General features: G+C 35.9%; 1 protein-coding gene across 19 annotated transcripts in view; it reads left to right on the forward strand.

The window, feature by feature from the left end:
• The window catches only part of LOC135212647 (calcium-dependent secretion activator-like), a 1,046,064-nt gene that overhangs the window by 866,334 nt on the left and 167,230 nt on the right, over positions 1–12,500 (forward strand). For all 19 annotated transcript variants that reach the window (XM_064246274.1, XM_064246275.1, XM_064246259.1 and 16 more), the window contains one exon: positions 7,839–7,995. In XM_064246274.1, the coding sequence (XP_064102344.1) occupies positions 7,839–7,995 (157 nt within the window). The remainder of the gene's footprint in view (positions 1–7,838; positions 7,996–12,500) is intronic.

The following is a 12,500-nucleotide window of genomic DNA, read 5'->3' on the forward strand; positions in this document are numbered from 1 at the left end:
TGGAAGGAAGAACCCCCATTGCAGGTGCCGATGCAGAAGTTTTGGACGAGGGAACAGCCGAACACACAGAGGAGGTAGTTCAACCACGACGATCGCTCGTCTTTTGGCCAGACATTTGACGAGGGAATAACAAAATTAAGAGAGTTTGTTTTGGTGGTTATCTCCCTCGGAGACGTTTCCAGAGTCCTGCCTGTCCTTCGTAACTTTTTTTGTATATAATTTTTGAAAAGAAAAATCAGTACGGCTGATGAGGTCTACTGATCAAGTAGACGAAAGCTCCCGTCTTTTATGTATTTTTAATACATTTTACATAATTGTGGACTTTGATTACTTGAATATATATATATATATATATATATATATATATATATATATATATATATATATATATAATATACATACATGTTGTATAGTATGTCACAGCCAGTCTGATGGTGAGTGAAATGGCTTTTCTAAATGTGGTATCCTCTCAAGATATCATGGGTGCTACCATCAGTACAAGGATTTCCAATTCAGTAGCAGACGTTGAAATAAAATTATTAAAACATGTTCCATCTATTTTCAATTCTACCAGAAGCAAGTCAGTAGGACACACTCCTTTTTCTAAAATCTTCCTCACCCATCATTTATTTTCTTTCTTTCATTCCCATATATCTCCTTGAGTGCATTAAAGCTGCCAAGTAAAATACAGAGGGTATTGCACCAACAGGCATCCTGACAACAGCTGAGGTCGGGACAAGAAACAGTTTCCAAGGTGTTTGAAAATTGTTTACAGTTTCCAAGAAACTGTTTGCAAATAGCAAACTTTGCATACTTTGATTCCAAACTATGTTTCCTAGTGTGGACAGGCCTTTATTAACCTTGCCTTGATTGAGTTCTAAGGATGATCTTGTTTTACTATGAGATTCAGAGCCTTTGTCCCGGTGTTTTTCTGGAATAACTATTTTCTGTGCATTGGACAAAAATATTACTTAGCCATAGTATACTTTACATCCCTACCTAATTTTCAGCAGCATTCTTATATTAGAACCTAATTTTCAGCAGCATTCTTATATTAGAACAAGTGTATTCATAAGAGTAAAATAAAGCAGCTGAAGCCAGTGGCAGAACACTCTAATGTATGGTGTTGGAGGAAGGTTGTGTCTCAACAAAAGTGATTAAGACCCTCCTGGAGTGTTTTTACTGGCTAAAGAACATGAACAAAGTGGAAACAGGAAGATGGAATTAATACCAACAGCAATAGTTTAACAGTATTATATTTATTTACAATATTAAAAAAAAAAACATATTTGTATTTCAAATAAATCCAAAAATACATTAAAGTTAAATTGCAACCTCCTTAGTATAACAGTACAGCCAAACAAATTAACTAATATATTCCTTATCTATGATTAGTACAGTAGTAACCACAGTATCTTTACTTAACAATTACAATCATGGGTGACGACTAATATGCACTTGAGCCATTTAAATATGTAACAGACAGAAAACATAAATACGTACTCCCTTAATAATGAACGAATAGTTTCAGCACGCCAGCTCTAGCCTAACTCCTACAAAGCCTGCATACAAATATTACATACCTAATTTAACCTTGTGAGTTTAGGCCTATTCCCAGAATCAATATTTAATCCAGCTAGCTTTAGGGTACAAGTCACTCTCTAACTTAACTACTGGAATACCCAACATGGCTAACAGAGTTAAAATATTTTCTACAAAAAAAATATGGGTACCAAACATGATTAGCATGAGAGTAATGCACTGCACTTATGGATAGCCCTATCCTGGCTAGTTAAGGACAACACAGACTAGGGACTTACTGATAGCCCTATCCAGGCTAGCTATGGAGACGGACTAGCTATGGAGAACAGAGACTAGCTATGGAGAACAGACTAGGGACTTACTGATAGCCCTATCCTGGCTAGCAATGGAGAACAGAGACTAGGGATTTACTGGTAGGTGCAAGCTACCCTATAGGTAATTGTAGGAAAACTCATAACCCTGCCACTAATTTTCTTCACACAAATCATGTTAATAACAGGCAAGTGATACAACAACCTTGCTTAGGCTATAAAGTGAGGCCTAAGTTTAAACTAGACTGTCTTCATAGTACAGCTCCAACCTGGCTGCCTTACTACTCACGAATAGTGTATTTGCACTGAAACCACTACTGGCCTATTTCTATTGAAATCACCTTTTATTCTTACATCAAATATATAACTCAAGTAAATACTCGTAACACCAGCTCACACAGAGTTATGTAACCCTAATCTCTTGCACCTTTTCCTCCCTTCCTAACACCTCTAGTGTCCGTCTCTGTCTCCCCGTCACAACACTTGCTTCTTCTTAGCCTATATATGGGTTGCGACTTTCTGGAATGGTCTGGTTCAACAGATCCCTCCCTCTGCAAAATAGTCCTTTGGTACTTCTGTATAAAACAGGCATATTCCTGTTCTCGGTAATTTCCCAAACTTTCTCGAAATAGCGGAAATGAAACAAAACAAATATGCAATTAGACATAAAAAAACTAGTTTTTTTCTTCATTAGAATCCACATAAAGGAAACACTTATTCTAATGTTACTTAAATGTAACATATGGGTTCAGTTATATGTGAAGTAAACATGTCGTCCCGACTCCTCCCACAAGGTGTTGACGTCAAACAGCTGTCTCTGAAATTCGAAATGAATATTTGTACCTTGTCAAGGCTTCAAGAATGGCAGCTATGGTAGGTCATTGTCCCCATGGTTGCAGGACAGCTTTTTTTATTCGACTTACACAAGCACAAGTGTTTAGAAAAAAAGCATGAAACCTATATACTGCTACTACTACTCCTACTACCACTGCTACAAAGTGTAAACAAGGAGTATTGGTTGTATTTCATTGTTGCCAGAGGTTGAGACTTTCTCACGAAGAGCCAATTATATTATCCATCGAGATGGGGGCAAGTTAATGACATCATAAGTTACGTCATTATGTATTCGAAAGACATTCCTCTAAGTTTGCTGGCGATGTCTACAAGAAGTCGGTGTTACTCTTATAATTACCAGAATTATGCAACTTCCGTAATACAGAATATAGTCACAAATTAGGTAGGGATGTAAGATGCCCTGTGACAAAGTATCATCCTTGTCGGGTACATTGATAAAATTTTATTCTGTAAAAACACCAGGACACGCATGTGAGGAAGTGTTGACAAAATACTTTTACAATAGCAGTCCTCAGCAAGGTTGGCCCTCCAAGATTTATGAGGTTTCAAGGAGGAAAGAACTTCTGCTCTTGGAAAATGCCTTTTTATACCAATGATGCCATCATTAAAGTTTACAGGAAGGAAAGTTCCTCCATAATCTCCTCCAAAAGAACTTACTTTGACATTGATTATTTCCGTCAGTGTCTTTTCTTCCAAAGACACTGATTGGAAAAGCAGGCTTTGGAAGAAAAGTTAAATAAGAGGAAGTTTTGAAGTGTGTTATAGATTTTATATTCATATCTACTTTGTAAATATGACAAGAATCTAGTGTATTTATATAATTTAAGAATAACTACTAAAAATCCAGCTACCAAGACTCTTAACTCTACCACCTTCCACAGTCAAGATGGATTATTTAGGCAATGTGTATACTTATATTAGATTTAATTTTTTAAAGGTACTGTAAATCATGGTAGTAATCATTTCAAATAGAAATTACTAAATTTTTTATCTTGCATCGTGGTGAGGATTCTGCTTTTCTGCATTTGATTTTTTTTTTACCCCAGCCAAAATGTAATTCTAGGTCCCAGTAACATTGTAAAACCATTAAACTATATTGGCCAATATTTTGCAAAATTTCATCAATATGGCATTAATTTTTTTCACTTGAAAAAATCCTAATTAATTTTTTTCACTTGAAAAAATCCTAGACATAATTTAAGGAACCATAATAATATTCAGATTTGCATGGCACAGATTACCAAGTTGGAATGCCCTTTTAGGCTTGATCAGACAATTTGTATTATTTTTGTTATTTCTCTCTAAAAGAATGAAAAGCTTTACAGTAAACTCCCCGAATTTGTGTTTTCACAACTCACTGGACTCGGTGATTCACGGATTTCCCTATTAAACATATATACACATAATTTGCAGGAAATTTGCCTATGCGCAGTATTTTTCACTGAGAAATGTTCACTAATTACTATGTTTTCATATTTTCATGACTAAATGCACTTTTTGTGATAAACTATTAAAATAATCAGTTTTAGTAAGCATTTATATAGGGGATTTTTTGTGTTTGGACTATCAAAACAGGCATTTCTGAGCATTTTTACAGAGATTTTAAGTATTCGCAGATTTTAGTGATTTGCAGAGATTGTGGTACCTATCCCCTAGATCCAGGGGGTTTACTGTAGTTGTAGTTTCACACAGTAAGTTGGAATCATCAAGTGAAATACATTATCATCAAATGTATTGCTTGTCAATGAAGAACAATTCTTGTGTGCCATCATGAAAGCAGAGAATTTAGTTGTTTAATTAATAAAGCCCTCTTAACAATAATATCAAATGATTTTTGGTTTGAAATAACTTCCAGGAGTAACCAAGGAAAATTATATGTGCTTGAAGTGATGATTCGAACAATTTCATGTTTGCAGTTGTCTTTTTTTATTCATAGGTCCATAGCTATAAAAACAGGATAACATAGTTGGCTTTAAACTCAACAATACTATTAATCTTCCCTGATTAATTTTCTCTTGCCTATTCACCATTCAAGAGGCAGATATATTGTTTTCTTTGGAAGTTAACCCCTCCTTCCTTTTATCCTTTCTAACTTCATTTTTTCCTTGGGAAGTGTTTTAAGTAAAGGGAGAGCGCCCCATCTACATCTCTACACAAAAATTAATCGGCTAACATAATTATGTACTACTACCAATTTAAGTGTAAGGTAAAATAACAGGTTTTGACATAAGAAAAAAATTTTTGTGGTCGTTGTTGAATCCTTAAGGAGTTACTCTTTCCATGGTCTAATCAGAGGTTCCATGGTGACCAGAATAATGTCAAAGAATTCTCTTTTAGCTGGTCTTGTGGCCAGGTACTAGTGGGTTGTAGTAATGATAATTATAACATGTGATGAATTAAAACTGGACTCCATATACCGGGGCATTTTCTCTTATCCTCAACGAATGATGAACCCAGTTTATGTACGCCAAAAAAAAGAAAAGCAAAAAGAAGTGGCTATGCTCATATGTGCCGTCATATCGTTTACATATGATCAGAAACAGAGTAAGACACCATTACTCTCTGTTGGTCAGTGTAGGATGATCCCTTACCCAAATCAAATGCCTTTTCATCAAAATGCTATGCATTTCATATATGGAGACTCACACTCAGGAGGAGGTAGAACCTTCAGGATGGAATGAGCACCACATGGCAAGGTTGGTGGTGGTATTCCACTGGTATTGTTCTGGAGGGCAGTGCTTCCCTCTATTCCTGCTCTGTAGGTTTGATCAGAATCATGTCGGACTAATCCCAAAGAAATTGGTCTCCCTCCTCAGAGGAGGGAAACCAACAGAAATCAGACTTTGTTATGAATAAAAGACTCTACCTTGCCTCCCCTCCCCCTAATAGAAGGGGATACCAGTGCTTGCATTCTTGATTATTAGAACAGGGGCTAAGTCTTGGCATCTGTCAGTATACTTACCAGAATTTAGCACACGCTAATACTGCCACATGCCAAAATTTAGCATATGCTGATACTGGTTCATGCCAGTACTTGCTGGAATTTAATGTGTGCTAGTATTTAGCACGTACTAAATTCTGGCATGTGCCAGCATTTAACACATACGTACTAAATTCCAGCACATGCCAGTATGTGCTAGAATTTAGTGCATGCTAAATTCTGGCATGTGCTGGTATGTGCCAGAATTTAGCGTGTGCCAAATTCTGATATGTGCCAGAATTAAGCACACACTAAATATTGGCATGCACCAATACATGCCAAAATTTAGCAAGCACTAAATACTGGCATGTGCCAGTACGTGCCAGAATATAGGGTGCACTAAATTCTAGCATGTGCCAGAATTTGGCAAGGAGTAAATTTGCCAGAATATAGTGTGCGCCAAATTCTAGCATGTGCCAGAATTTAGCAAGGGTAAATACTGGCATGTGCCAGTACGTGCCAGAATTCAGCACACACTAAATTCTGGCATGTGGCAATTTGTGCAGGAATTTAGCACATGCCAAAATTTATTACTCTCCAAATTCTGGCATGTGTCAGTAAGTACCAGAATTTAGGACATGCTAAATATTGCCACATGCCAGTATGTGCCAGAATTTAGTGATTGCTGAATACTGGCACATACCAGTATATGTGCAGAAATTTGGCTTGCACTAAATACTGTACTGGCATGTGCAAGAATTTAGCACCTGCTAAATGCTGCCACATGCCAGTACATGCCAGAAATTAGAGCTCTAAATACTAGCACATGCCAGTAAGTGTCAGAATTTAGCATGCTCTAAATTCTGACATGTTCCATATTCAATGAAGTTTAATTTGCACCCTGTGGGGTCTGGGATTGAACTTAGCAGCCTGCAAAATATGAAAGATGAGATTTTAAAAAAATGCCAACATCCACTTTTGATTTTCCAAGGGCCTTATTCAACAGATTCAACAAAATTGCTTTAAAAAGCTCAATCGCGCACCCCTCATTTTGCAACATTTGCCCCCTCTACTAATTGTTGATTGTGAATGCTCGATAACTAATGCATCCCATGTCTTTTTAGCTGATGTATGTGATTATTGTAAAAAATATAGTTTTTAATGAATTTGCTCATTTGTCGGTAATAACATTGCATAGATTAGATACTTCAAGTGCGTTAACAGGACTTTTCTAAATTATGAGCTCTCTCAGAGATTGCATTTACAATCAGTATCCAGATTAATATGCCAGCTTTGAACAGTTAAAAGCATAACACACTGCACAAATACAGTGAAAAAGAAACTCATAGTGCTGTTACACAATGTTCTGTATTATTCATGCACTCTGAATATTTCTGAATTTATTGCATTTTTATAAAATATAAACGGTATATATGTTCTATTTCTTGATCTTGTTGTTTCCAATTTGGATGTTGTTCATTGGAGGAATTCTGTGTTTTGCAGAGAAATGAACTCAATACATGAAAGATTAAGGTGCCTTACTACAAATACAGTAATTTATTAAGTAGTACGGAATTGTATTTGAAGACAACTTGAGAATGTATTTTCTTTGATAATCATCTCTCTAAATATTTCTAAATCAACATGCACCTGCTTAAGAGAAAACTGATAAACTTGTCTGATGAAGCCTTATATATCTTTAGATTTTTAAAGATGAATATTTGTAAAACACATCATAATCTGACACGTTACCCTACATGCAGTTATAATGCCTACATGATGAATGTTTATTTGTGGTCATTAGGTGTGACCCTTGCAACCTGCTTTTCTATATCTGCTATGGTTGGCAATATTTTACAAGGTTTGAAACTTCTTATCACCTTTTCATGGTGGACTTGAAATATCAAGAAAACTGCAATTTTGGTCTATCATGTATGTTCTATATTCACTGTGATTTTATGTCTTGTAAGAAATATCAATATTTTTATTGTTATATGTTTTAATGTAATTCTCTATTCTTAGTGTATGTGTAATTTTTATTGAATCGCCAAGTAAACATGAGAAGTAAGTTCAATTCATCAGAGAGGATTTGATTACACAAAAAGCATTCAATAAGCTGCTTTTAAATTTGAAATTAGTCTGCTTTATACTGAGCTACATTTTTGGTTTCTTATATATGTGTTGATTTTTTATTTGTTTATTGATTTCAGGCATTTGCTTGGTTCAGCGATCTTTTGGTAGAACATGCAGAAATCTTCTGGTCTTTATTTGCTGTAGATATGGACCAAGTGTTAGCAGAACAGCCCCCTGATACATGGGATTCATTCCCTCTCTTCCAAATACTCAACGATTACCTTAGAACTGATGGTAAGTGAAAAGATTATGATCTTCATGTATTGTGTTGTACCTCTTGAACAAAGCTTCATTTAATAAGAAAAAGAATGGTTTGATTGAATGGTCAAGTTGGAGCTTTAAGTTGTCAGGAACTGTAAGTTTTTTAACATCATTATAATAAGATATTGATTATTTTTAGGTTAGGTAGATGTGTTCATAAACAATAGCCATCTATTTTTACGTGTCATTCCACTGCATGAAGCTTAAAGATTCAACAGTATATGTTTAGCTATTCCTTTCGTCTGTCTCTAGTCCCTGTTTTCATTAATTTTTCTGTCTCTGCCCATGTAGATGTACTTTACACACACATACATAATTATATATATATATATATATATATATATATATATATATATATATATATATATATAATATATATATATATATATATATATATATATATATATATATATATATATATATACACACACATATATACGTATATATATATATATATATATATATATATATATATATATATATATATATATATATATAATGTGTGTGTGTGTTTGTGCATGTGTGCATGTACACTGTACACTATAGTATATATATATACACACAGGCAGTCCCCGGCATACGACTGATTCAGCTTACGACGTTACGAGGTTAAGGCGCTTTTCAATTATATTCATCAGAAGTTATTTCCAGGGTTACAACCTATGTTCTAGGGTTACGGCGTCTACAATGCTAATCTGGCAGAGGAAATATGACAACAAAAATGCAAAATAATAAATATTTGAAGTTTTTTATGAAAAATGCAATAAGAATGCAGTTTACATAGTTTTGAATGCACCCAAAGCATTAAAAGAAAGGTTTTCTTAGGATTTTTTATGATGCTCTGGCTTACAACGATTTTAGGCTTACGACGCGTCTCAAGAATGGAACCCCCGTCATAACCCAGGAACTGCCATTTTATATATATGTATATATATTATATAATATATATATATATATATATATATATATATATATATATATATATACAGTGGTACCTCGAGATACAAAAGGCTCAACTTACGAAAAACTCGAGATACGAAAGCCAAAACGAAAAATTTAACGGCTCTACATACGAAAAGTTTCCAAGATACGAAAGGTTTCTGAAAGTCCGAGATTTGCCCGGATAACAATTTAGAAAATCACGCCGCGCGCCGCCATCTTAGTATACTAGTAGACTCGCCACCATCCTCCTGCTCTCCCATTGGTTCATGATGCTAGTCGTGGCCATGAAATCCTTCTCTCCTATTGGCCAGCGTCCCTCCCATCATGCATCTACTATGTACACGTGGTGGCGTGGCTCGGCCACTCGGTACCAGCATTGTTATAGTATGCACGCAGTATTCGTTTTCGGGATCGTCAATGTGTACGTAATACTAATATTTAAAAAAAAAGTGACCAAGATCTCTCTCATGGGATAAGTGATCAAGGTCTCTCTCATGGGATAACTGGAAACTTTGCAAGGTTGGTAGAATCTCCACTCCCTGCTGAACAGAGGGTGTAGACCAATCATTTACAACATGCATACCAGTATGTAGTGTACATATAATCAAGGCACTTTAGTTTATGTTCAAGGTCAGCAGCCGAACATTCAGTACCCAAATCAGTTGCAGAGAGAGCATTTGGTTGAACAGGGTTTTGATGGACACAAGAGCCAACAGAGTCATGAGGTGCAAAAAAAGAAAGTTGAAATTCTGTAGAAGAAGAAAAAAAAAACCTACGTATGTAAAGTAAAAAAAGTAAAAAAAAAAAAGTTAAAAATCAAAAAAAGAAGAAAAAAATGACAGAAATTAAAGCAGCTTTTCATAAAGTGCAATCATTTGTAGAAGACACCCCCCGAAAAGGCTCACACAGGAACATTGTGAAAAAGTACATAGGCAGAAGCAATCTTCCTTGGATAGTTACGTTGTAGTAAGTACGTATATTTTTTAAAGTGTACGTACGTACATATTACATAAAAAAAAGGCAGAAATTAAAGCCGCCTTTCATAAAGTGCAATCATTTGTAGAAGACACCCCCCAAAAAGGCTCATACAGGAACATTGTGAAAAAGTACTTAGGCAAAAGCAATCTTCCTTGGATAGTTACGTATGTATGTAGCCTCACTCGAAAGGTAAGCTTCCACATTTTACGTTACAGTAATAATATTTCTTGTACACTAATATACACTTTATTTACAGGTTTTGCATTTTTAGTCTTAATTTAGGTGTTGAATGGTCCAAATTGTTGTAGTATTTCATTGTTTATAGGTCAATTTAGCTTTTTTATGAAATTTAATGGGGTGTATTTGGAGGGCTTGGAACGGATTAGCCATTTTACATGTAAAATGTGGTCCAAGATACGAAAACCTCATGATACGAAGGGCGCCTCGGAACGGATTAATTTCTTATCTCGAGGTACTACTGTAGTTACGAAGTGATGAACAGTAAATTTTGTAAGCCCTTTATCTAGTTTATATTGTCCGTTGCTAATATTAAAAACAATACTTGACTTATATTTTATTATTCTAGATTCTATAATGTTTATTTTAATGATATCTCTACAAAATGAAATTTAGTTTTAATTTTTCCAATTAATTGCATGATTAAAATTGTTCATATGTAGAAAGAGGGTTCTAAATGTATTTCCTACACATACACAATATTTATGTTGATTTAATCTTGATGCCAACAGTTCGCCACTGTGACCAATATATTTTTTATGGCAATCTTGATGCCAACAGTTCGCCACTTTGACCAATATATTTTTTATTGCCATCTCTAAATGGCATTTCATATATGAAACTTGATTGTGAATGGGGAGAATTCTTTATTATACTTGTTCTAGCAGATTGAGTTTTACCAAAAACAACATTAACATTAAAAACTTTAAACATTTTTGGCTAGGAAAGAAACCTGTAGTCAAAAGGTAAAGCAAATTACAATGATCAAAAGCTTGTACATGGTCAACTGTAGAAAAAAAAAAAAAAAATATATATATATATATATATATATATATATATATATATATATATATATATATATATATATATAGATATAGATATAGATATATAGTTAGTGGTACCTCGAGATACGAAAGGCTCAACTTAGAAAAAACTTGAGATACGAAACCAAATATGAAGATTTTTGCGGCTCTACATACGAAAATTGTTCAGGATATGAAAGGTTGTTGCTGTAAAGTCCAAGATTTGCCCGGACCACCGATAACAATTTTAAAATTCGCGCACTGCCAACTGAGTAGAGTCGCCACCATCCTCCCGCTCTCCCGTTGGTTCCTGATGCTAGTCACCACCATAAGATCCTTCTCTCCTATTGGTCAGCATCTCTCCCATCATGCTCTATGTAAAGGCGTCCTTTGGCCACTTCGTGGCATCATCGGTATCGTAAGCACACGGAATTCATTCGTTCTATACGATTTCGTTTATTAACATAAATTCGTTAGTGATTTCGTTGTAGTATACTTTATTGTGTTGTGTGAGAACTTTACTACATACGTATACTACGTAACATAATTACGTACAGTATATACGTAGTCATGGGTCTCAAGAAAGTTGAAGTTCACGGAAAGAAGATGCTTCCTTTGGAGACGAAGATGGAGATCATTAAAAAGTATGAAGCTGGTATGCGATTGAGTGTGATCGCCAAGGAATACAGCCGAAATCCGTCGACAATAGGCACCATCCTTAAGCAGAAGGATGTCATCAAAGCAGCTACACCTTCCAAGGGCGTGACTATTTTGTCTAGCAAGAGGAGCCACGTGCATGATGAAATGGAAAGGCTGCTTCTTGTCTGGATAATAGACAAAGAAATTGCTGGTGATACAATAACCGAGACGGCAATCTGCCACAAGGCCAGCACTATTTTCGTTGATTTAATTGCCCAGGCCGAAGACGACAGAGGAGAAGGGACATCGACGCCAACCCCAGAGTTCAAGGCTTCTCATGGGTGGTTCGAAAAATTCCGTAAGTGGACTGGCATCCATTCGGTGGTGCGGCATGGGGAGGTGGCCAGCTCAGACACGAAAGTGGCCGAAGCCTTTATTAAGACGTTCGACGAGATGACTCTCAATGAAGGCTACAGTTCTCAGCAAGTCTTCAACTGTGATGAGACTGGGTTTTTTTGGAAAAAAATGCCTTGTCGGACGTACATCGTGCAGGAAGAGAAGAAGCTACCCGGGCATAAGCCTATGAAAGACAGGCTTACGCTCGCACTTTGTTCAAACGCCAGTGGGGATTGCAAGGTGAAGCCCCTACTTGTGTATCATTCGGAGACTCCTCAAGCCTTCAAGGCCCACAAAGTGCTTAAGGAGAAGCTTCCAGTGATGCGGAGGGCTAATGCAAAAGCCTGGGTAACGAGACTTTTGTTCACCAAATGGGTAAATTTGTGTTTCGGCCCGACAGTGAAGAAATTCTTGGAAGAGAAGCGCCTCCCTCTGAAATGTCTGCTGTTGTTGGACAATGCCCCTGCTCACCCTCCTGGCCTC

This window comes from Macrobrachium nipponense, chromosome 41 (assembly GCF_015104395.2).
Source record: "Macrobrachium nipponense isolate FS-2020 chromosome 41, ASM1510439v2, whole genome shotgun sequence".
In the NCBI taxonomy this organism is placed as follows: Eukaryota; Metazoa; Arthropoda; class Malacostraca; order Decapoda; family Palaemonidae; genus Macrobrachium; species Macrobrachium nipponense.